This window comes from Neovison vison, chromosome 13, assembly GCF_020171115.1.
Source record: "Neovison vison isolate M4711 chromosome 13, ASM_NN_V1, whole genome shotgun sequence".
NCBI lineage: Eukaryota > Metazoa > Chordata > Mammalia > Carnivora > Mustelidae > Neogale > Neogale vison.
The window spans coordinates 41,666,359-41,692,912 of NC_058103.1; the positions used below are offsets into that span (position 1 = coordinate 41,666,359).

Below are 26,554 nucleotides of genomic sequence, written 5' to 3' on the forward strand. Positions count from 1 at the left end.
AATATAAGAGCAAGCTGGCTCAGATAGGCGTGGCAGACACTTTGGACTGGATAATCGGAGTCATTCACAGGTCTCTCTCCCCTTTTTCTCCTCTCTAATAGAAGCTGGAAAGCTAGCAGTGGCCAAGGAGTCATGAGTAGAGACCACTTAGTAAGGTCTTCTGGAAAAGTTTTGTAAAAGAGAACAGACTGGATTAACATGTCTTTTTGAGTACTGTCTCTTCATCTTTCTGCTTGCTTTCTGTCGTGATAACTGTTATCTTTCTTCATAATTTTTACCTTTACTAATCGTCATCAATTTTAATATCCTGTTTCTACTTTACCTGGAGTATACCATTTGTTTCTTTCCTTTTTTGGCCAGGATCATGAGGAAAATCATCAGACCTCTGTAGAGTCAATTTAGCTGCTCTTAGTTCTTCAGAGGAAGGAAATCTTGGAGAGGATAAAGTGTCACTGCTATGAAAGATTTAAAAACAAAGTTTCCTAAATTATCATAAATTCAGTAAACATTTGAATACATAAATCTGAGATATCTTCTTAGTTACATATTACTAAGTGGTGTATTATTAAACTGTATAATGAAATTAATCAGTTAAGTGATTAAACATATCAAACACAGAAAAACACAAGATACAAAATTACTCTGACCAGACTAGGTTAGGCATAGTAGGAAAAGAACAGTAAAAGGTTTTGCTTTGAAGAAAAGAACCTCCAGAAGCTCTTCTAGAAGGATGGAGTGGGCGCCTGGGTGGTTCAGTGGGTTAAAGCCTCTGTCTTTGGCTCAGGTGGTAATCCCAGGGTCCTAGCTAGGATTGAGCCCCATATTGGACTCTCTGCTCAGCAGGAAGCCTGCTTCCCCCACTCTCTCTCTCTGCCTGCTTCTCTGCCTACTTGTCATCTCTGTCTGTCAAATAAATAAAATAAAATCTTAAAAAAAAAAAAAAAAAGAAGGGTGGAGTAAGCTCTCTAAAAATCTACTCCTCCTTAAGAGCAAAGAGAACACTAGCAAAAATGGTCAAAATCAGCTTTTTCAGAACTCCGGAAATGAAAGGACAACAACTAAAGGAATATTTAATCAAGAAAATGACCAATTTTCAGAGTGCCTAGGTGGCTCAGTCGGTTACGCATCTGCCTTCAGCTGGGGTCACGATCCTATGCTTGTGGGATCTAGTCCCACATTGGGCTTCCTGCTCAGTGGGGAGCGTGCTTCTCCCCCTCCCCCTGCCCTCCTTCTGCTCATTCTCTCTCTCTCTCCCTGAAATAAATAAAGTTTAAAAAAGAAAAAAGAAAATGACTCTCAGTAAGAACAGCAAGCTTTATGGCATTTTTAATTTGTCTCACTCCAAGAACCCTTTCCCCAACTCTCTGGCAGCTTTGAAAATTAACAGCTTCACAACCCTTATAGCTATGAAAACCAACAGCCAGCAACAACTCAAAAGAGCAGAACAGGTTTGGAGCTCCTTAGAAAGTCCCACTCATAGGGTTTCTCTTCATTTGCCCTCACTCAGAGTTAGCTCAGTGAGAAACCTTAACCGCAGGTCAATTTTTGAAAACAGCAGCAAGTGTTTAACATCTCAGCTGCCTGAGGTGGATATAGCAGTTGAGGCAACAAGATGCCAATAAACTAAAACTCAGGGGAATGAGATGTCCACAGTGGAGCTTGAAGGGCCCTAACACGTTACCAGGGATCTAGAACGCCATGTGCATGTACAGGGCTCTGTGAATGTCCAAGTAAAATCTGAGAAAAGCCTAATCTTTCACATCTGGCTGACACTGAGGCTCTGTGCAAGTTGGAAGTTAAGGTTAAGACAGACTTATAGGGGCACCTGGGTGGCTCAGTGGGTTAAGCCTCTGCCTTCAGCTCAGGTCATGATCCCAGAGTCCTGGTATTGAGCCCCACATCAGGCTCTCTGCTCGGCAGGGACCCTGCTTCTCCCTCTCTCTCTCTGCCTGCCTCTCTGCCTACTTGTGATCTCTGTCTGTTAAATAAATAAACAAAATGTTAAAAAAAAAAAAAAGACAGACTTATAAAGTGCCAGAACGCTGAAGGTATGCTCCAACATGATACACATGCGTATGTGCACACACACACACATAGAGCCCCTTGACACTCAGAGAGAGACTTACAGGTTCAAGATAGTTAAGGAAGTCTCCTTCTCATTAGCAGACTTAACTCACCAAATAGAGACCTACCATACATGACAAAGAACACACACTTTACAGAACTCACCCAGGAAAGTCACTAAACAAAACAGCAACAACACACCTTAGGGAATGGAAGAATCTGATTTTCAGAGTTGCCACACTATATTATTTGAAATAGTCCAATTTTCAACAAAAAGTTATGAGACACACAAAGAAAGAAGAAAGTGTAGCTAGGGGTGCCTGGGTGGCTCAGTGGGTTAAAGCCTCTGCCTTCGGCTCTGGTCATGATCCCGGGGTTCTGGGATCAAGCCCTGCATCGGGCTCTTTACTCAGTGGGGAGACTGCTTCCTCCTCTCTCTCTGCCTGCCTCTCTGCCTACTTATCATCTCTGCCTGTCAAATAAATAAATAAAATCTTAAAAAAAAAAAGTATAGCTAAACAGGAAAAAGCATAGTCAATACACACTGTGCTAGAGGAATTCCAAATATTGGATTTATTAGGCAAGAACTATAAATTAGTTATTATTAAAGGAAACTATGTTCAAAGAATTAAAAGAAAATATAAGAATGAGGTCTCACCAAGAAAAGATCAATAAAGAGACAGAAACTATTTAAAACAAAGAACATATAAACAGGATTTCTGGAATTGAAAAATATAACTGAAATATAAACTTCAATAGAGGGCCTAAACAGCATATTTGAGTTGGCAGAAAAAAAGAATTCAACAGCTTAAAGATAAGTTATTGAGATTATCCCATCTGAGAAACAGAGAAAAAAAAGAATGAAGAAAATTTAAGAGGGATGCCTGTGTGGCTCAGTTGGTTAAGTATCTGCCTTTGGCTCAGGTCATGATCTCAGGGTCCTGGGATCAAGCCCCACATCAGGCTCCCCGCTCAGTGGGAAAATGCTTCTCCCTCTTCTTCTGCCCCCTTTCCTGCTATACACATTCTGTCTCTCAAATAAATAAATAAAATCTTAAAAAGAAAATTTAAAAGCCTCACAGATCTGTGAGATACCCTTAAGAATACCAATAAACAGCATAGTCCTAGAAGAAGAGAAAGGTTATGTGTACTGTTTAACTATATAAAGAAATAGTGGCCCAAAAATCTCAGAAAGCAACTCAGAAAGTATAGTATAAAAAACAAGAAGATTAATGTCTACTTAATATAAAAGAAGAGCACATGGAGAAATAGTGGAATAAAAAAATACATAAGACAATAGAAAACACATAGCAACAAGACAGACATAACTCTTTTATTAGTAATTACATTAAAAGCAAATGGCCTAAGATTGTATTCTTCACATAAAACCACTAAAACTGTGGCTTACTTTTAATTTTTATTACCACAATTTATATGACATTCAAGATAAATAAAAATTTATAGATTAAATAAATAATATAATATAATATAATATAAATAATAAAAAATAAATATATTTATTCATAAGATGTATTTTATTTATAATAACATATATTGTATAATATATAATAAATAAATAATAATGAATAATGAATAAATATAAATAAATATAAATCTTTATTTATAAGTAAAATGATTTTATTCATAAATATTTATATTTATTATTTTTATTTGTTATAGTTTTGATATATTGATACTTATTAATATTTATAAATAGAATATTTATTTATAAGATAAATAAATAAAATCTATTTTATGTATCTAGGTCATGTCCTAGATGTACTTGATTTTTTTAAAACGATGAATGTAAAATTTCAGGCATACACAAAAGTAGCAAGAACAGTGCAATGACTTCCATACACCCTGCTTTATATTAATCAGTAACTCATGGCCATCCTCATTTCATCCATATTCTCAACCCAGTTTCCCCTATCCTGCATTGGATTATTTTTGAAGCAAATCTCAAATATCATTTCATCAGAAATAAATAATCTGGGGGCTCCTGGGTGGCTCAGCCAATTAAGGGTCCAACTCTTAATTTTGGCTCAGGTCAGGATCTCAGGGTCATGAGATGAAGCCCCTCTGGGGGACCCAGGCTGGGGGTGGAGCCTGATTAAAATTCTCTCTCTCCTTCTGCCCATCCCCTCCCCCTCCTCATGCTCACCTTCTCTCTCTCAAAAAATAAGTATAAAATAACTGTATTCATTAGAATTAATCTGAATCTTGAGAAATTAAGATAAATTCAGTTTATAACTATTGTAAAGGGGTAGATATATTAACAGCAGAAAATAGTAAATCTAGGAAAACTTTTTTTTTAAGATCTTATTTATTTATTTGTTTATTTATTTCAGAGAGAGAGCAAGTGAGAGAGAGAGCACATGGGTGGTGGTGAGGGGCAGAGGGAGAGAGAGAAGTGGACTCCCTCTGAGCAGGGAGCTGGATGCATGATTCCAGGACGCCGGGATCATGACATGAGCTGAAGACGCTTAACCAACTAAGCTACCTAGGTGACCTTAAGGTAACTTTTTATTTATTTATTTATTTGTTTATTTAAAGATTTTATTTATTTGACAGAGAGAAATCACAAGTAGATGGAGAGGCAGGCAGAGAGAGAGAGGGAAGCAGGCTTCCTGCTGAGCAGAGAGCCCGATGCGGGCCTCGATCCCAGGACCCTGAGATCATGACCTGAGCCGAAGGCAGCGGCTTAACCCACTGAGCCACCCAGGCGCCCTAAGGTAACTTTTTAAAAGCAATGCTATACATTTATCAAAATTCCTAAAGAGGGGCACCTGGGTGGCTAAGTGGGTTAAGCCGCTGCCTTCAGCTCAGGTCATGATCTCGCGTCCCGGGATCGAGTCCCGCATCGGGCTCTCTGCTCAGCAGGGAGCCTGCTTCCTCCTCTCTCTCTCTGCCTGCCTCTCTGCCTACTTGTGATCTCTCTCTGTCAAATAAATAAATAAAATCTTTAAAAAAAAATTCCTAAAGAAATTTTCAAAATATAAACAAAGTTCTTTAAAAAAAGAAAAATTTATCTGAGAGACCGCGAAAGAGAGTACGAGTGGGTGGAGGGGTGGGTTGTGCGAGAAAAAGGTAAGGTAGCTGGACACAGCTCCATCCCAGGACCCTGGGATCATGACCTGTGCCAAAAGCAGACACTTAACTAACTGAGCCACTACACAAAGCTCTTTTCAATCTAGCTTTTATTCCAATATCTTGTTTTTTTACCTGTCACTCTTCTCAACATTCCATCCTATTTTTGACCTAGTTAGTAAGGTTTTATCTGAAGATTCACTTTTTCTTGTTGAAGAATCATGGTTATTCAAAATCTGTTCCAATAGCCTTACATTTCCTGTAATAAAATAAATACAGTATCATTTTTCAAGTACTAAGTCATTTCCTTTTTATACAATAGCTCACATATATTTGTACTCTATTAGCTTCTTTGGATCTTCTATCTACTCAATTCACTTTAAAATGTCAATTTTAAATACACTCACCCAATAAAACTAAATATTTATAACTCATGTAAGCTACATTAGTAAAATTTTAGGTCTGAATTTATTTCCATCACATAAAAAAGGAATTTGATGAGCCATGGCATCATCAAAAAACCCAGTAAACTGCATGATTTTTATTAATAGTTAAAGGGAGATTTGACTTTCTTTATAGCAACTGTTAGTTAATTCTTCCCTTTAACCTCATCTTTAATAAAGTAACATAGTAACTTTTATCTCTAGGTGAGGTTGGTTTATTAAAGATTTTAGTATCCTTAAAACTCTTTAAATGCATCCAAGACAAGACTCAAATTCGTTTAAGTGATTCTAAGAATAAAAGCTTATATTTAACACTTTAACTTCTTTTACTAGAAGGGCTTTAAGGGTCTTTAACAAATTATTTCTTCAGGTCACTTATAAAAGTTCTTGTTTCCTATTAAATAGTTAATACTGTAACACTTTTTCCAACAGAACACAGTAACAAATGTTAAATTTCTCTGAGTTCCACTATTGAAATTCACACCTAAAAACAAAATAAGGAAACATGCTCTAAAATGATCAGCTTTTACCCTATGACCCTGCAATTGCACTACTGGGTATTTACCCCAAAGATACATTTACCCCAATGTTCATAGCAGCAGTGGCCATAGTCGCCAAACTGTGGAAAGAACCAAGATGCCCTTCAACAGACAAATGGATAAAGAAGATATGGTCCATATACACTATGGAGTATTATGCCTCCATCAGAAAGGATGAATACCCAACTTTTTTATCAACATGGACAAGACTGGAAGAGATTATACTGAGTGAAATAAGTCAAGCAGAGAGAGTCAATTATCATTTGGTTTCACTTACTTGTGGAGCATAAGGAATAACATGGAAGACATTGGGAGATGGAGAGGAGAAGTGAGTTGGGGGAAATCAGAAGGGGAGACAAAGCATGAGAGACTGTGTACACTGAGAAACAAACTGAGGGTTTTGGAGGGGAAGGGAGGTGGGAGGTTGGGTATTAAGCCTGGTGGTGGGTATTAAGGAGGGCATGTATTGTGCAGAGCACTGGATGTGGTGCATAAACAATGAATTATGGATCACTGAAAAAAAATAAAATTTAATTTAATTTTAAAAAGTTAATTCACCATAAAAAATGATCAGCTTTACCTTTAGCAAAGCATTTTTTTATTAATAACAAAACTTGTTCATTATAGGTTTAAGTAATAATCTATAGAAAATAATCTGAATTATAACTGTATACCTCTACCTCCTGCAAAGAATGTAAAGAAGCTTGATTTGCCCAGTAAGTATCATTTAAAGAAAAATACTAAAAAAAAGAGATTTTTTTTTAATTTTTATTTTAATTTTTATTTTTTCCAATTTATTTATTTTCAGAAAAACAGTATTCATTATTTTTTCACCACACCCAGTGCTCCATGCAAGCTGTGCCCTCTATAATACCCACCACCTGGTACCCCAACCTCCCACCCCCCCGCCACTTCAAACCCCTCAGACTGTTTTTCAGAGTCCATAGTCTCTCATGGTTCATCTCCCCTTCCAATTTACCCAAAAGCACATACCCTCCCCAATGTCCATAACCCTTAAAAAAAGAGATTTAGTTAATACTAGGCACATAAGAAAATAATAAATCAGGAGTATGGAAATCTGTTCCTAATTTGACATAGGTCTAATAAAAGTAGTAGATGCTAGTTATGATTGCTTTATTACCTCTATGACCTGACATCTCCATATTTTCTTTCTCTTCTTTAGGATTTTCCCTCTTTGATATTTTATCATCCTTTGAAACAGGTATAGGAGCAAACCTGCGAGGTGCTGGTGTCTCCAAAGGAGATTTCTGTTTATCAAAACCCATATCTTCAAACTCTCTAAAAGGTGCTTCAATAGAAAATAAAGAAAATAAATTCAACTTATTTTTTTAAAAAACATTAATATATAGAATATTATTCTTCCCATATTTTAAAAATAAAACTAAAATTATGTAGGATACAAATTAACAAGTACATAGAAACAGCTCTCAACAAGTACATGGGTTCAAAATATAACCCATAAAAATTTTACACTTACAGCTAATAAATAAGAAAAAAATCAATATGACAATATTCTGTGCTATTTAAGCTATGGTGAAAATGGCATAGCCAGACACTACTCATGGCAATGAAAACTAATAAAACCATCTGGCACTAAGTATAGTAAGTCTTAAAATGTTTATATATTTTAACCTAGTAACCTTACTCTTGGGAATTTATCCTAAGAAAATAACCTCGAAGAAAGAAAACATTAAATACATGATGATTTATGGGGCACCTGGGTGGCTCAGTGGGTTAAAGCCTCTGCCTTCGCCTCAGGGAGCCTGCTTCCACCTCTCTCTCTCTCTCTGCCTGCCTCTCTGCCTACTTGTGATCTCTGCCTGTCAAATAAATAAATAAAATCTTCAAATAAATAAATAAATAAGTACATGATGATTTTCTCACAGTATGTTTATAAGTAAAAAAAAACAAAAAAACAAACCTAAAATCTGCCTAAATGCCCAAGAACAGGATAAATGCCCAACAAGTAAACTTTGACTATTCTTTTATCATTAAAAAATAATAATAATAATTAATATTATGGGGGCTTAGTTGGTTAAGCAACTGCCTTTGGCTCAGGTCATGATCCCAGGGTCCTGAGATCAAGCCCCACATCTGCTCAGCAGAGTGTCTGCTTCTCCCTCTGCCTCTCCCCCCTGTCTCTTGTGCTTTCTCACTCACTCTCTCTCTCTCAAATAAACTCTCTTAAACCTGCACTGGTGGGAATGCAAGCTGGTGCAGCCACTCTGGAAAACAGTAAGTAGTTTCCTCAAAAAGTCGAAAATAGAGCTACCCTACAATCCAGAAATCTCACTACTGGATATTTACCCTAAAGATACAAATGTAGTAATCCAAAGGGGCACGTACACCCAAATGTTTATAGCAGCAATGTCCACAATAGCCAAACTATGGAAAGAACCTAGATGTCCATCAACAGATGAATGGATAAAGAAGATGTGGTATATATATACAATGGAATACTATGCAGCCATCAAAAGAAATGAAATCTTGCCATTTGCAATTACATGGATGGAACTAAAGGGTATTATGCTGAGCAAAATAGGTCAATGAGAGAAAGACAATTATCATATGATCTCCCTGATAGGAGGAATTTGAGAGCCAGGGCGGGACATTGGGGGGGCTAGGGAGGGAAAAAATGAAACAAGATGGGATGAGAAGGGAAAAAAACCGTAAGAGACTTTAAATCTCACAAAACAAACTGGGGTTGCTGGAGGGTTGGGGGAGGGATGGGGGCTGGGTTATGGACATTGGGGAAGGTATGTGTTATGGTGAGTGCTGTGAAATGTGTAAGCCTGATGATTCACAGACCTGTACCCCTGTGGCAAATAATGCATTATATGTTAATAAAAGCAAATTTTAAAAAACCAATATTATAAAGATAATTACATAAAACATGGGAAATACTTCTGATATGCTAGTAAAAAAGCAGTACAAAATCATATTTATGCTAAATTGCAGTACATAAAAATAATGTATGCCCAAGGAAAAGTACTGAAAAATAAAAAGTTTAACTTGTTGAAGTTTAAATTTACTCATTTTTTCCTTATATTTCTTTTACTGTCACTAAGACACACAAAGAAAGCAAATCAGTACACAACCAATAAAACATACACTTTTTCCCTTAAAATTCAAGTCTAAAAAAACAAAATTTTGAGCAATTAAGTCTTCAGAACTGAGTATGAAGTTAAGTGTCCATGTCTATGGCTGGAGCATACTGAACCCTGAGTTGTGGTTGTAGCTCTACAGCTGTACTCTACAACTGTAGCTGTAGTTGTAGAGACCAACCCCCTCTCAAGTCCAATGACCTGAAGCAGGCAAGTCACAACCTCCCTGTGCTTCATTTTCTTTGCTTTCAACTTAAAAATTAACTCATGCCACTTTCACAGCAGTTTTGTAAGGACCACTCCTTTGTGGAAAAACATAAAGCAACTTACAAGTATAAAGAATCTTCAGTACGTCTATAAAACAACAATGGTCTAACAAATCAAATGTTGGGGCTATTGTACTACATGGATCTGGATATCATTAAAGGGACAGCCCTTGATTTTCAATCATTTCATTCAATAATTTAGAAACACATTTGTTCATTTGGTTTTTGTTGCTTTTTTTGTTTTGTTTTGTTTTGGGTTTTTTTTTTTTACTATTTGTTTTCTAAGTAGGTGCCACATGCAGCGTCGTGGACCCCAATGTGGGGCTTGAAATCACAATGCTGAGATCAAGACCTAAGCTAAGATCAAGAGTCAGACGCTCAACTGCCTGAGTCACCAGGGACCCGATGTATTCATTTATTTTAAATTCCAGAGGTTTAATACAAATACACTATGCACTTCCTTAGTTACTATAAACAAAGATTTTTAAGATTCTGTGAAAATAGGCAAACTTATATTAGTAACTAAACATAATGTGAAATAGTTTATTACTGTACTCAGATTATTTCTCTCCTCACAGAATCAAGAAAAATGGAAAATACACAGTTTGTCAGAGAACTGGAAAACTGATTACAAACATTGATATGAGATGAGTAAAATTTTTCTAAACTTGTAAGTGCTTCTGACAATTTGTGAAGGTTACTATTTATTAATATCAGTAAGTGGGGGGCACCTGGGTGGCCCAGGGGACTAAAGCCTCTGCCTTCGGCTCAGGTCATGGTCCCAGGGTCCTGGAATCAAGCCCCGCATCGGGATGTCTGCTCAGCAGGGAGCCTGCTTCCCTTCCTCTCTCTCTGCTTGCCTCTCTGCCTACTTGTGATCTCTGTCTGTCAAATAAATAAATAAAATCTTAAAAAAAAAAAATCAGTAAGTAGGAAATGATCCCTAACTAGACAGAAAGAATTTTGAAATGACCTAAAAATTACCTAACCTAAAAGAAAACTAATTTTATAAAACAAATATTAGTCTTCCACTGCCTATTAAACAAGTTTTGGGCTGACATATTATAAAGAACATTTGTAGGTAACATTTTTCATTCACAGAGAACTAGACATTTTTACCTTGTTTGGAAGCAAATGTGTTCTGTGAAGATAGATCACTGCCACCATGATTAGAAAAGTCTGGTTTTCTAGAACACTTTTCCATTGCTCTAGAAGGGGGCATAGCAACAGGCTGAAAACTACTGGCCTTGAGTGCAGCACTAATGAAATGAGTCTGGAAGACATAAAATTATTTTATTAATTTCAAATACCATTTGAAAGAGTTAGATGACAAACTACACTGAAATTTATTAGAGGACCTGAAAACAATATGTTAGATTTAATGAACGATAAGCATACATATATTACATGTAACTATCCACTGTAGCAGTGATGTCACTGGGTTAAGCCTGGCTCTGTAATGTGACCTTGATCATTTGAGTTAGCTATTCTAAACCTGTTTCTTCCTTTCTACTTCAGAGATGGCTTGGGGACCAGTGAGGCATACTAGGAAATGACCAAAAGGAAGGGGCTCTAGTCCTAGACATCTACTTCAACCAAAGAATTTCAAACCAAAATTTCTACTCTTCTCCTCTTTTATATCCTGGATGATTTCGTTTGAAGGGTTAAAATCCTTGCTAGGAAACACTTAAATTTGTAGTATTAATAATATATATGCATTTAAATACAAATGAGAGCTAAAATGACAATTTTCAGCAATATTTATTAAAACATCTGGAAATTATATGTATCTAATAAAACTGATTTCAAAAGAGTCTTAGGAGGTAAAGGAAAATCTAAAAATATTTACAGTTTTACAGTTTTTTTCTCTACACATCAGGCTCTCTGCTCAGCAGAGAGAAGGGAGACTGCTTCCCTTGTGATCTCTGTCAACTAACTAAATAAATAAATCTTTTAAAAAAATGTGTAGTGATCTCTCTACATAAAACAAATGGGACAGACTCAACAAATTTCATTTCATTAAGCATTTATTGAATTACTAATATACCTAATATGTCACTAAAGCTTCAACTTTCCCTGTAATTATAAGCTTTATAAATAAGATGTCTGCATTAGGAAAGATCCCATTCTTACAAACTAAGAAACTCAATGAATTACAAAAAAAAAAGTCAATGAATAATGGACTTATAAAAAAATGGACAAATAGCAGGCAGGCATATAGTAAAAGTAGGACCCTCTCTTCAAATCAATGTACTTTTCTTTTTTTTTTTAATATTTTATTTATTTATTTGACAGAGATCACAAGTAGGCAGAGAGGCAGGCAGAGAGGCAGGCAGAGAGAGAGAAAGAGAGGAGGAAGCAGGCTCCCCGCTGAGCAGAGAGCCCAATGCGGGGCTCGATCCCAGGTCCCTGAGATCACGACCTGAGCCGAAGGCAGAGGCTTTCACCCAACTGAGCCACCCAGGTGCCCCTCAATGTACTTTTCAAATGTATCATCTTTTACCTAAGAAAAAAATAAAATGTTTTATAGGTAAAGAAATCAAGGCTCAGAAAAGGGCAGTTATTTGTAGGCTGGGGACCAGCACTCTCCCAGACCCACTCCTAGCTTCTCACCATATTGCACACTCAATTTCAGTTGTACATGGACTATTTACTAAAACCTTACTTTGTATGGCCATAATTATTCCAATAAAAATACTATCTTCAAACACATGGAAAGTTCAAGCCAAGTTCTAATAAGAAGTTTGTGGGTTTTTTTTTAAAGATTTTATTTATTCATTTGACAGAGATCGCAAGTAGGCAGAGAAGCAGGCAGAGAGGAAGGGAAGCAGGCTCCCTGCTGAGCAGAGAGCCCAATGTGGGGCTTGATCCCAGCACCCTGGAATCATGACCTGAGCTGAAGACAGAGGCGTTAACCCCACTGAGCCACCCAGGCGCCCCTCTAATAAGTTTTGAGAATTACAGTATATTAGTGTTTGTTCTGTGATAACATACTGAGCTATAATAAACTTATTTTGTATATTCTTCTGAATGTTATATTTTAATTTTTTACAGTTTTAAAGTTGCACATTAATTAGGAAAAAATAAAAACCAATGAGTTTATAATGCTGGTCACTCACTCAAAAAAAAAAGAAGTATACTGAGTGAGTACCTGAGTGCTGGCTACTGTTCCAGAACTTGGAAATTCCAAAATAAATAAGAAACTATACTACCAGTTCCTTCTGAAGATAACTCTTCTTTTTATAACAACCCAGAGCCTCATATTCAAAAGGCAATTAAAAATGTTTATGCTTTTGATTAATTAAATGCAGAAGCACTATGTATACCAAATGGTTCTCGTCTCATTAGAATCATTAGTGCTTTCTATTCCCAGGCCTCATCTCAGACCCGCTGTCTGAATCTCTGAGACGTACAAGCACGTGTATTTTCATAAGGCTCTTCATGTGATTGTGATGCATATTCTCAGCCTGACAAGCACTGATGTAACACGTCACTGCAATGCAATATGAGCCATTTCAAATGGTATGAAGAGAGGTGCCTGGGTGGCTCAGTGGGTTAAGCCTCTGCTTTCAGCTCAGGTCATGGTCCAAGGGTCCTGGGATCAAGCCCTGCATCGGGCTCTCTGCTCAGCAGGGAGCCTGCTTCCCCCAGCCCACCTTGTCCTCTGCCTACCTCTCTACCTACTTGTGATCTCTGTCAAATAAATAAATAAAATCTTTTAAAAAAATGGTATGAACAGAAATACCACAAAAAAAGGAAAAGCTAACTCCATGGAAATGTCTTATAGAACTCGTGATATCTGAACTAGAATGTGCAGAGAGAGGTCTCCACTTGCACAGGAAGAATAATGAAGTCAAAAATCACTAAGAATCACTAAGAATGAAAACTGCTACAATGTAATGAGCTATGCAATTATCAATGAATATTAGCTCAGGGATCCAAGTGATAAAAGACCATGGGATCTGTGCTAGCTTTATTATAGATACCTGAATATCTATTTGCTGCTGTTGTAATTTTTCAAGATGCCTAATGTGCTGCTCCATAAACACATTCATTTGCTTTTCATGATCATGACAATGTAATTTCTCATGTTTATTCTGAATGCTTGTTTGCTGCTCTGTAACACGTTGTAACTGTTTATCAGCCTCCTGTAACTTATTCAGTAATTCTGTAACAGAATTGACTTTTGCTTCCAAATCACTCTGCACCTAAAACAATAAAATCCCAAAAGACATCAAAAATACACTCAGTTACTACAAAGGCTGTTTAAAGTGACTGATAATAAAAATCACAGAAATAAAAAGCAGAAGATAGTTAGCCTTAAGTAGATTTTTTTCTCTCATTAATAACACATTTGCAACAAAGAATTGTTGTGCTGCCAAAAATAAAATACTTAAATGGTAATTAAAAAGAAGCAAATAACAAATTAGCTTTTGATACCCCCCTAATCTCAGGCTGAATTAAGTCAGCAGCCTGGAGTCCCAGATTTAGCTTGGCCACCTATTAGCTCTGGGACCTGTGCCAGAAAAACCTGTGTTTCTCAGTTTTCCATTTGCAAACTGAGGGGGGTTTGCCACAGACAATCTCTGAGTTCCTTTCTAGTTCTGAAATAAAGATGACCTGTTGTCCCAGGTTGCCCAGGACTCAGAGTTCCCTGGGTGTGATATTTTCAGGCTGAAGCCAGGCAGTCCTAGGTTCTCTGGTATTATCAAAACAAGGCCGGGGTACGTCTCAACTCCTCAGAGGTAATATACAAGCACAAACAGGAAAACTCTTTCAAACTGAGACCAACCAGAATGACACTGGTCTACAGCAGGATACGACCATTTATAGGCTCAATTCCTCTTAAGTATTTTTACATTTGACAAGGAAGCCGCAAAAATCTGGGGAGAAAATTATACTTTGATCAGCGGGGCTGCCGTAGCGATGGCAGCTGCAGTCGCTGCAGCCACAGTTGTAGCTGAATCAATTCCACTGGGTGAAATTCTCGTCTCCTGAGTAGCAGCGTCCTTTTCTGGGCCTGTATCTTCTAAAAGCTGTACCTTTACTTCCTTAAACACAGGCATGTTTTGAGCTCTGTAAATGAAAAAGGAATAGAAATATATTCAGTAAGCCACACTGAGCCATTTCAAGAAGGATTTGTGACGATAAATTGCTGAAGGTGGGTTTGCTTGATTTTTTTCAAAAATTGAATCACTTGGTTTTCCATACCGGGATCTAATCAGTCACTTGGTTAATGAAATCTATGAAAGGTTGCTATAGACTAAAGATACAAGAAGACAATTCCTGGAAGGCTGTGATATTTCAGAAAATAAGGCTTGCACATATGAAAAAGATGTGGGCACAATTACAAAGATATATAATCACAAAGGACAAACGCAAAACATGCAGAAAAGGTTCTAAGAATGCAAGTACCAAGTTTTACTTCCAAAGGAAGACAACCCAAGAGAAATTGTTCAAACTGCTAAAAAAAAAAAAAAAAAAGTTCTTTTTAAAATTCTAGCTCATTTCGATTTAATAAATGTCACAGAGTTTGTTAAAACAGGGCATAAAACAGGTTGAAGCAGTCTGGATTAAAAATGAGAGAAATACATACATATTTACAATGAAAGATTTAACTAAGTAAATACTAAGAAAAAAGGGGGAAAAGACTCAATTTTGTTATATATTTGCCCTGAACAACAACAACAACAAAAACAATGAAAGGAACTAGAAAAACCTGCAGAGTCCCTAGGCAAGTCTAAGTAAGATCAGAAGGAATGTCCTCCATCTCTAACTGCTGGATTTCTCTTGGTTTCTAAAAAGACCCAGAGCAGCTCTTAAGCTTACTCCTTTTTGATATTTCCTCATTTCTACTAGGAGCATCATTTTTCTCTGTCTCAAAATTTTGAAGTTTTCTTGACTTTTCCATTCTCCACTTACCTTCTCACATCTAAATGAGTCACCAAGTTTTGTCAATTATTTCATCACAATTGCAGGAATGGTGTCACAGAACTACGGAGTAAGGGGAACCCAATAGGCCACATATCCTAACATCCTAATGCAACAGATGAAGAAACTGAGGTCCACAGAGGTAATAGGATTTACTTGATCGAAGTCACAGACCCAGTAAAGCACAGTTGGCTTATGATTCCTAGAGATGGTCCCATAATATCTAAATCTCTCAGAATAATACTTCTCCCTTCATGCTTCTGCCTCTGGTTTAAGAAAAAAAAAAAAAAAGCCTCACCATCTTTTACCAACTGTTTCATTCTTGCAGATTTTACTCCTTCAGAAACTTCCCAAACATATCTCTCCACCATTCAAAAATCTAAAATTGTTCCTTAGAGGCAAATGACTAGGCTAATTGCTTGTTTGACTGTCCACACAGACCATCCCCAATCCCTGTCTCCCTAGCTTCCTATATACACCTGTTAGTTCACACACAACCTTTCAGGAGTCACATTGCTCCTCACTGGCAACAACACACCCTTCCCACATTTGACTCCAGCTTTTTAATCACTGTTCTCTCAACCTTCCTCCACTCAACTTATTATATATCCTCCTCCGTCTTTAAGATCCAACACAAGACTTAACCTTCTTCAAAAAACCTATCCTTAAACACTTTCAATTGATCTCTCCCTTTAATAATTCCTTTTGCTTTTACTGTCTATAGTACACAACTGAGGCTTGATAAGCGGCCACCCCCTGGTTTAAATGTCTGTGCAGAACAGTTTCGTAACATATTAAATGCAATGATGCTTCCTATCACAGTTCTAATCACTCATTCCTCCATGTATATCCACATTCTCTCCCCAGCTAAGCTCTAAGCAACCTGGGGGGTGGGGTAAGGGGCAGGGAAGGGGGATTTCTTTTAGGCCAAACAGCAACTAAGAAAGAACTAAGCACAGTAGGCACTCATTATGTATCTAACTGATTAAGTGGTGTATTAAGAAAATATAATTTAGGGCGCCTGGGTGGCTCAGTGGGTTAAGCCACTGCCTTCGGCTCAGGTCATGATCTCAGGGTCCTGGGATCGAGGCCCACATCGGGCTCTCTGCTCAGCAGGGAGCCTGCTTCCTCCTCTCTCTCTCTCTGCCTGCTTCTCTGCCTACATGTGATCTCTCTCTCTCTCTTGTCAAATAAATAAATAAATAAAACTTTAAAAAAAACACTTAAAAAAAAAAGAAAATATAACTTAGATATTTCTATCCTTTAGTATTCCAAATCTGAAGTCTGAATGTGAGTTACCCTTTAAGATCGATCATTCTACATGAATACATTAACTTGACCAACAAGAGAAATAACATTGTAAGATTAGAATCAGCTTCTTAATAGGCTTTTAAATTTTATTTTTTTCTATTAATCAAATTAAATGCTCAATGTAACAAATGTAAATAGCTTCCAAGTGTAAAAAACAGGGAAAATATACAACTCTCTCATTCAGAAAAATTATTTCTTCTTCTTCTTCTTTTTTTTTTATTTTTAGAATTATTTCTTATTCCTAAATTCTTATTCTTATTCCTCTGAACCTGGCATTTAAACTAATACCATGAAGAAACTGCCCTCATGAAGGCCAGTAATAATTTTTGCTTAATTCAATGGACACTCTTCAGTCCTTACCTTTCTCTACCTCTGAGAAGCCTAACAAACTTAGAACTTCATTCTCATTGGCTTTATTAACACCATACATTCCTAAAACTCTGGATAAACTGAGTAGCATTTAGAAGTTCACTTGCTTTTTTGCATAGCTCTTACAGGTTTGGTTTTCTTAGAGTCCTACTCTATGCCATCTTTCTTTTCACTCTCCCTGAATCACTTCAACTGTTCCCAGAGCTCAGATCACCATTTATATACTACTTCTACACTATATACTATATAGAATATGTGGCATCTTCTATACACTTTGTGAATTTGAACTTCATATTGAATTTCCTACTGGACATTTTTTTTTAAGATTTTATTTATTTATTTGACAGAGAGAAATCACAAGTAGATGGAGAGGCAGACAGAGAGAGAGAGAGGGAAGCAAGCTCACTGCTGAGCAGAGAGCCCGATGCGGGACTCGATCCCAGGACCCTGAGATCATGACCTGAGCCGAAGGCAGCGGTTTAACCCACTGAGCCACCCAGGCGCCCGCTACTGGACATATTTTAAAAGAGTTTTATTTAGTTATTTGACAGAGATCACAAGTAGGCAGAGAGGCAGGCAGAGAGAGAAGGGGAAGCAGGCTCCCCCATGCGCAGAGAGCCCCATGCGGGGCTCGATCCCAGCACCCCGGACCATGACCTGAGCCAAAGACAGAGGCTTCAACGTACTGAGCCACCCAGGCGCCCCCTACTGGACATTTTTAACCTGGGTATCTCATAGATCTCTCAAACCCCTGCATATGTCCAAAATGAAATTTATTCCCCCAAGAATTCTTTCCCAAGGATTTCCTTTCTCAGTGAATACTACGAGTGACCATGCATTTATACAAGACAAAAATCTGGGATTCATCCTTAGATCCTTCTTCACTCTCAGATCAAATCATCAATTCCTGTCAATTCTATCTCTATCCTCCAAACCTGTCTACTCCTCTCCAAACCAGCATGATTCCCACCCTCATTCCACCACCCTCCAATGTACTGAGGACCAACTAAATCCATCTCAAAGAGATTACCTCCAAATTTGTAGCCAGTTGGTTTCCTGGACTGCAGTCCAGTCCTCTTCCAATTCATCTTTTGATATTGCTATCTAAGTGAGCCTTTTAAGAAATATATATCATACCTTAACATTTTAAGATGATTTGCCCTTTCTCTCCTTTAAAGAAATATAACTTAGGGGTGCCTGGGTGGCTCAATGGGTTGGGCTTCTGCCTTCGGCTCGGGTCATGATCTCAGAGTCCTGGGATCGAGCCCCATATCAGGCTCTCTGCTCAGCAGGGGGCCTGCTTCCTCCACTCTCTCTGTCTGCCAACTTGTGATCTCTATCTAATGAATGGATAGAATCTAAAAAAAAAAAAAGAAGTATAACTTAGCCCCTTGCATCCTCTCCATCCATATGTAAGGACATTCTACCCTGTTTCAGACACTCTGGCCAGAATCTTTACTCAGACTCTGGTCTATACTTTTTATTAGTATAGATTTAGAGCAATTATATCAAATAGGACAAATTATCCATCATTCCAGTTTTTCCCCCCAAATTAGCTGTTCTCAACTATGTGTATTCTATATGTCTGTATTCTTTTTTTTTTTTTTTTAGGATTTTATTTATCTATTTGACAGACAGAGATCACAAGTAGGCAGAGAGGCAGGAAGACAGAGAGGAGGAAGCAGGCTCCCTGCTGAGCAGAAAGCCTAATTCGGGGCTCAATCCCAGGACCCTGGGATCATGAGGCTTTAACCCACTGAGCCACCCAGGCACCCCTCTATATGTCTGTATTCTTAGTATTATATATATTTATTCTCAACTGTATGTCCTTCCAGGTAAATTTTAGAATCACTTTGCCAAATTCCATCTACCATTCTCTAAAACTAATAAATAAGTCAAACAGAGAAAATCAATTACCATATGGTTTCACTTACTTGTGGAACGTAAGGAATAACATGGAGGACATTAGGAGAAGGAAAGAAAAAGGGAAGGGGGGGAAATAGGAGGGGGAGATGAACCATCAGAGACTGTGGACTCTGAGAAACAAACTGAGACTTATAGAGGGGAGAAGGGATGGGGCGATGGAGGAGCCTGGTGGTGGGTATTGAGGAGGGCACATATTGCATGGAGCACTGGGTGTTATATGTAAACAATGAATCTTGGAACACTACATCAAAAACTAATGATGTATTATTGTATGGTGACTAACATAACACAATAAAAAAATTAAAAATAATAAAAAAAAAAATAAAAAAATAAAACCAACAAATTCAAGTGACATCGACTACAGCAAAATCTCTCTTGAGACACAGACTGTCTTTTTTTTTTTTTTAAAGATTTTATTTATTTATTTGACAGACAGTGATCACAAGTAGGCAGAGAGGCAGGCAGAGAGAGAGAGGAGGAAGCAGGCTCCCTGCCGAGCAGAGAGCCTGATGCGGGACTCGATCCCAGGACCCTGAGATCATGACCTGAGCCGAAGGCAGTGGCTTAACCCACTGAGCCACTCAGGCGCCCAAGACACAGACTGTCTTTTAACCGAATATGAGAGTCATTTTTATGTTTCTGATTCAATTATTCTCTACATTGCAACCGCCTTCTCAAGACCCTTCCTATTCTGTTTTTAATTCTGTTCTTTCATCCTGAAATGGGGAGAGATCTATTGTCTAAGAGGGATTAGTGTTCACTGTTACCTCTCACCATCCATTTGTTCATAAACAACTTCTCCTTCCCTGATCTGAGAGTTCTGAGAGGTCTCAGAGATTTCCATTAGGAGAGTTTTGACTTGAAGGCAAGTTGGTAAGGTCCTTACTGCAGGTCAGCTGCATTAGAAGTGATGCTCGCTTTTGGTCCAAATGAGTCAGATGTAATCTGCAATTTTTGGTTCAGCTGTAAAACTTGAAAGACTGCACCACTCCTCATGCCCTTAATTTTGTTTTCTCTTATATATTTATAAGCCCCAGAATACAATTTATCATCCAAATTCCTCTCTAAACCACACCACATATTGGGAATTGTAGGCTGAACAAAGGTAAAGAGGAAAAATATGATGAGGCCAAGCAACCAGCTCTTAAACTCTGGCTGGTTCAGACCATACTCTTGTGGTTTAGAGACATTTTTAATTTTTGTTAGTCCAATGTTTCCCAGAGTGTAATATATTTGCCACAGATAGCCGTAGGTGGAAAAATAATAATTTTGTTATTTTAATTATAGTCATTTAATTGTAATCATTTTAATTGTAGTATTTAAAAAATGATTTTCCATTTTGAAGTAATATAAAAATTTCCTTTTGGAATAAAATGAGAGCTCAAGATGAAGTAAAAATTTTACTTATTTTCTAAGGGGTCTTCCAGGCTGTTCTAGGTCAGGAGTAGAATACATTTAGCCTAAGAATATGTATCTCATCACATATCTGCTAATGATAAAAATAATAAAAACTGTCTCCAGAGTAGTGGAGACGCATGCTTAGCATGGTGCTATTGTTAGAGTTGTTTTTTGTTTTGTTTTGTTTTGTTTTTTAAAGATTTTATTTATTTATTTGACAGACAGAGATCACAAGTAGGCAGAGAGGCAGACAGAGAGAGAGAGGAGGAAGCAGGCTCCCCGCAGAGCAGACAGCCCGATGCGGGACTCGATTCCAGGACCCTGGGATCATGAGCTGAGCCGAAGGCAGAGGCTTTAACCCACTGAGCCACCCAGGTGCCCCTAGAGTCGGTTTTGTATTTACTGGTATTTAAGATGAACTTGGGAAGGACCACTTTGATGGAGTTAAAGCCATGGTCTCCTTTCACTCCATCCAGATGCTAACCTTATCCCTTTCTTAAATCTTGACCAGGAAAAATCTAAATGTCCTTGGACAGTAAATAGGAAGTATTATGTACTTGACCATTGCTACAAGTAGTATAGTGAAGTGATTAAGAGAGTAAACTCTATGAAGGCAGAGTGCCTAGGTCTGAATCCCAGCCCAGTGAATACTTGCTAAATGGCATTGGGAAAAATCAATCTCTGTGTGCCTCAGTTTCCTCATCTATAAAATGGGGATTCTGTAAAATTGGGATGTGATAGAATCTACTTCATTGGATTTTATGAGTATTAAATGAGTTAATGCATATAAAATCCTGAGAACAGTACATCTTCTATAATAATTGTTCACAGCTATTGAGTATCTTATATATCAAGCACTATGAAAAATGTTTTATATATATTTCATTCATAGAAAAGAACGTTTTTCCTTATGTCCAAAATGTAACTGAAGCTGATTTTAGAGAACCACATAAAAACATAAGAAATGGCCCACTTATTTTCTGCAAATGAAACTTACTTTTGCTTTAAAGCTGCTCTTAGAGCATCTTTCTGTCCCATGGTGTACCGAGAAATAAAGATGTCATTTGCTGCAAAATTAAAACATGAAACACACTTCAGATTCCTAAAAATTTGTTAAATTTCAGTAAGCTATCCCAAACAGATTTTAAACTAATAAGAGAATGGTTAGGAATTCAGCAATAAGATTTCTCAATTTTAAGAAAATGCAAGGAACTGGGGCACCTGGGTGGCTCAGTAAGTTAAGCATCTAATTCTTTTTTTTTTTTTTAAGATTTTTATTTATTTATTTGACAGACAGGGATCACAAGTAGGCAGAGAGGCAGGCAGAGAGAGAGGAGGAAGCAGGCTCCCTGCAGAGCAGAGAGCCCGATCGATGTGGGGCTTGATCCCAGGACTCTGGGATCATGACCTGAGTCGAAGGCAGAGGCTTTAACCCACTGAGCCACCCAGGTGCCCTGTTAAGCAACCAATTCTTGATTTTGGCTCAGATTATGATCTCAACATTGTAAGACTGAGCCCCGTGACAGATTCTGCCCTGGGCACAAAGCCTGCCTGAGGTTCTCACTCTCCCTCTCTCCCTTTCCCTTCTCCCCCTCTTATAAAAAAAGTGCAAGGAACAAATTAAATGAACATATAATAATAGTAATAACCCTAGACAATAGGGGAAAAAATGTATCAAAAATACCTGGGGATAAATTGTGAAGACATTCTGCTCAAACTTGAAAGAGAAAACTGCTTAGATAAAAATAAAGCTACATAGAAAAAAGTCACTAAGGGGCACCTGGGTGACTCAGTGGGTTAAAGCCTCTGCCTTTGGCCATGATCCCAGGGTCTTGGGATTCAGCCCCGTATCAGGCTCTCTGCTCAGTGCGGAGCCTGCTTCCCCCCCGCCCCGCCTGCCTACTTGTGATCTCTGTCTGTCAAATAAATAAAATCTTTAAAAGAAAAAAATCACTAAATATTTCCTCAAAGCATATTTTTAACTTATTATCTTACAAAAGACTACTCAAAACTTGAATTCAGAGTTTATAAATTTTTTTTAATAAATACTTAACACCAAACTTATACAACAGGTTAGTAGTAATAAAATTACCTTTATGACAATAAACATTTTTCTGGTTTTCAAAGATTCCATTAATAGCTTATTAAGATGAAACAATCAAAATAATCAGAAAAAATAATAAGTCTTTTTAATTAAGGTCTTTTGAAAAAAATCAATGAATGTCTTAAAATGTAAGAATATAAAATCCTATCCTTACAAAGAAAATCCTGACACATAAAACGTAAATGAAACACAAAGGCATGCTAAGTGAAATAAGACAATAATAAAACTAGATAGACTTGGGGGGAAATGGAGAGTTAGTATTTAATGAGTACAGAGTTTCGACTGGAGAAGATGAAAAAAGTCTGGAAACGGATGGTGGTGATAACTGCATAAGGGGAATATACCTAATGCTACAGAACTATACACTTAGAGTGATAAATTTCATCGTGTATATTTCACCGCAGTAAAAAAAAAAAAAGTCTACCTTTTTTACCTTTTTGTTTGTTGCTCTCTTCCAATTTCTCCAAAGGAAACCCTTGCACTGTAACATCCTTAGAAAAATCCTTCAGGATATGAAAGGAAAAATGAAAGGCTAGAAAAACCTTTATGATTTATTACTTACCAAGTACCATTTACTAGCTAAGAGACAGGAGGGCAGGATCATATGTTTTTTTACCCTCGATTCCCAGAACCACCACAATGCTTGGGTACCTCGGAGGTACTCAAGGATTTGTTGAATGAGTAAATAAACAAGCAAGCACTGTGGTCCTAAAATTCAGACTCAGATCTCAATGCGCCACTTCTAGCAGAGGGAGTCATGTAACAATTAAGTTGCTACAGTTTAATGTGAAAATCTGATTCATTTTGAGTCAAATGGAGTGCATGAGGATGACCAACACAAGGCACATCACAAATTAACCACTGTGTTCTTTATCCCTGAGTTCAAAATGTAGTCTCAGAAGGGTTCTCCACAGGCAAACAGCTTTCTGTTCACATATGTAACCCTAGACTTAATTTCTAAGATTCTATTCAGTACTAAGACAGCTTGACGTTTTAAGTACTAGGTTCATTCAACAATGCTCTTCCTGTTCCTTAGACACATCAATTTTTTTTTCCTGCTAAATCAGAAAAGGGTAGAGAGAAAATCATAAAAGGAAGGTGATCAGGCTATCTCCTGACAAACAACTGTTAACTTTCTAAATAGAGTCAATGAGGCTAACAGTATAATAGAATGCATTTGGGACGTTAATACAAAGACCTCCTACAAATGAATAAGAAAAAGTAGAGCACAGAAATATGTAAGTCACAAAAGAATAAAGATGGCAATATACATGGAAAAAAATTTCCCCCTCGGTAATAATAAAATAAAGACAAAATAAAATGAGATGCTTTCTTTACCTATCAAAATGGCAAAGTTTCGTGGTTTTGTTTTTTGGGTTTGTTGGTTTTTTTCTTTTTTCTTTTTTTTTTTTTTGGTCCAATTCTGATGTCTCTTATTGGTAAAGCTAAGAGAAAATAATACCACTAATTCTATTCATGATCTTGCTGAAGAACATATATTGATACAGTCTTTCCAGAGGTAATTTATATAATAGCATATCCATCTGGGAAATTATTTAGAGAATGGAATTCAAATATCATTAATCATTAAATAAGGCATACTCAAAAAAGAAACAAAAACACCAACCCAAAGGCTAAGCATTTACAGAGGGACCAAGTACAGCACATAATTATATATTTTTATTGTGAATCTTTTGCAAAGTTGATAAGTAGACAGTTTTAATTTCATTCTTAATTTACCAGCTTCAATTTTCAAGATATTACATTATGAAACTCTGTTCTTTAAAGACTTGTTAAATTGACAATCTATAGTGATAGTGGTCAAAATCTAATTAGATTGCATGAACAAAATGTATTGATCATCAAATATTTTCAGCATCATAAAGGTCATGGTGAGAATTTCATGTTATTTCTTAAAGACTCCTCAAAAAAACCCACACAAAAGAACTTACAATCATTTGGATAACATATAATCATACCTCACCTTTTAAAAATGATGTTGTTACTAGTTCTTTACCTTTACCTAACAGTATATTAAGTCTCCAGTCTAGAACCCCATTTCTTAGGTAACAGCAGAGATTGTTTTCAGTTCCAATATTTCTCTCAGTGTTCAACATCTTAGTAATGAGTATTTTTTATTTTACGGAAGAATTTTTGTGTAATGTCTCAAATACTATTCAAGTCACAATTGGATATAAAACATTTCTCTTGGTAAGTGAAATTAAAGCAAAAACAAGGCCCGTTACTCATCAAACATAATTTAGGAACACATTACTCAACAATACTGAAAACCTTAACGTGAACATAATTTAGAATTCTTTTGCTTACCCTTTCTGGCCCCGTAGAATTTGCCAATGGAGGCTGCTGATAAGTTCTAGTCAAGTCTGCTGAATCTAACAAAACAAAGGAATCAATTTTAGTGACTTTAAAACCAGAACCATATTTTTGGAAACTGTATAGGCTTGACTCAAGAACTATAAACTCAATATTAATGCTAAACCTAAGTTGGAAGTCATTTTTCATGCAAAGAACTTAAACTGTAATTAAAATATATCCTGATGAAGGTTTTACAGCTGATATTTTGGAAAATAAGGATCAGTACTGACAATCAAGCGAGATAAATGTTTTAAAATATAGCATTACAATGTTGGATTTGGACATACTATGGGTAGAATTTGCCAGGAATAAAATATGTACATGATATAAAAGCAGGCCTTTATTATGCCACACCTCCCCCAAAAGCAGCACTATAAATGCATTTTTTTGTTTTTGCACATATATTCATTAATTTGATCCTTATGGTCATCAATGAAATGGGCAAAGCATGTGTTTTCTTCATTTTCACTGGAGAGACAGGTTAAGTGAGTTGGAACATGGAAGCCATCAAAAGGCAGAAGTTATGCTTTTCTACTATGCCAAACTGAGTAACACCAACCAAACAGAAGGTAGAGCATTTGGTAAAAACCTCTACTGATGAACAGTAAACACACACATCACATAGTTAAGTGCATCCACCATAGATGTGAACAAGAACAATGTGCAAAAACCACACAAAGAGTAAGCACAGAAGTGTTTCATTCATTCCACCTATTGGATATGTTTCAATTAGACCGATTGTACTAGCCATTTTCCCAGAGGGAAGGGTCAGCTTTCAAACACCTATTAAAACTAGATGTATCTTATATTTGAGAATTTAAACATTAAAAATCCCCTAAATTTTGAAACGGAAAAAAGAAATGAAAATAGAGACTAAAGATTTACAAAAGTGAAAGCTATTCGGAGTCACATACCACGTAACGTTCCATTCAAGCTAGCCTCGGTTCTAACAGGAAGACGTTTATTTGCAGACAACGCTGGAGGAACACAGGGCAACTCCTCTTTCAGCAAAGCCAAATTATCTCCCTGATTTGGAGAAACTACCTCACGAAGTCTCCTCGCTGGTATTTTAACCCTTTTTTTCTTTTCCGGGCTAAACTTAGAGCCTTTCATATTATTGGGAACAAAACTAGTCCCACAGTTCTGAAAAGAATTTCTTCTGGGCCCATAAAAACTTCAGAACAAAATTTTCACCGCTTTGAGGACTTGGGGGAGAAGGAACGAGGGAGGAGTATGATCAAGAAAATGAGAATTTCAAGTGATTTTAAAACATTCAGTCATCAACCTTTAAATAAAACAACGTCTAAACAATATCCGCAAAGCTAGAAATTTCAGTTTGGTATTTAATCCAGGTTTAGAGACAACTAGAACATCATATTTACCCATGAATCCCACTCAGTCCATTAATGCACACGCCCGTGAATCTGAGAGCGCGGATGACAAGAGAATGGCCGCATGAGCAACAATAACTCAACAACAGAGAGCACTTCAAAGCCAAGAGCTGGCAGTGCAAAACCAAACAGATGTGGAGGCGAGGTTAACATCTGTTGAGAAGCGGGACTCAAGCACGTAAAACTGAAATGCTTTTAAAAAAAAAAAAAAAGCTTAATAA

General features: G+C 37.0%; 1 protein-coding gene across 6 annotated transcripts in view; it reads right to left on the reverse strand.

The window, feature by feature from the left end:
* The window catches only part of KIAA0586 (KIAA0586 ortholog), a 134,046-nt gene that overhangs the window by 107,256 nt on the left and 236 nt on the right, over nt 1–26,554 (reverse strand). For 4 of the 6 annotated variants that reach the window (XR_006381785.1, XM_044232116.1, XM_044232114.1 and 1 more), the window contains exons 2-11: nt 25,857–26,147; nt 24,895–24,959; nt 23,000–23,069; nt 21,460–21,529; nt 14,429–14,603; nt 13,514–13,735; nt 10,647–10,800; nt 7,278–7,445; nt 5,290–5,413; nt 323–455 (exon numbers count right to left, since the gene is read on the reverse strand). Coding sequence is in view for 5 of the 6 variants with exons in the window: in XM_044232116.1 (XP_044088051.1) it covers nt 323–455; nt 5,290–5,413; nt 7,278–7,445; nt 10,647–10,800; nt 13,514–13,735; nt 14,429–14,603; nt 21,460–21,529; nt 23,000–23,069; nt 24,895–24,959; nt 25,857–26,055 (1,380 nt within the window). In the remaining variant the exon portion in view is untranslated. Of the gene's footprint in view, nt 1–322; nt 456–5,289; nt 5,414–7,277; nt 7,446–10,646; nt 10,801–13,513; nt 13,736–14,428; nt 14,604–21,459; nt 21,530–22,999; nt 23,070–24,894; nt 24,960–25,856; nt 26,148–26,324; nt 26,526–26,554 lie in introns of all 6 variants that reach the window. The other 2 variants (XM_044232117.1, XM_044232118.1) reach the window with 1 other exon arrangement.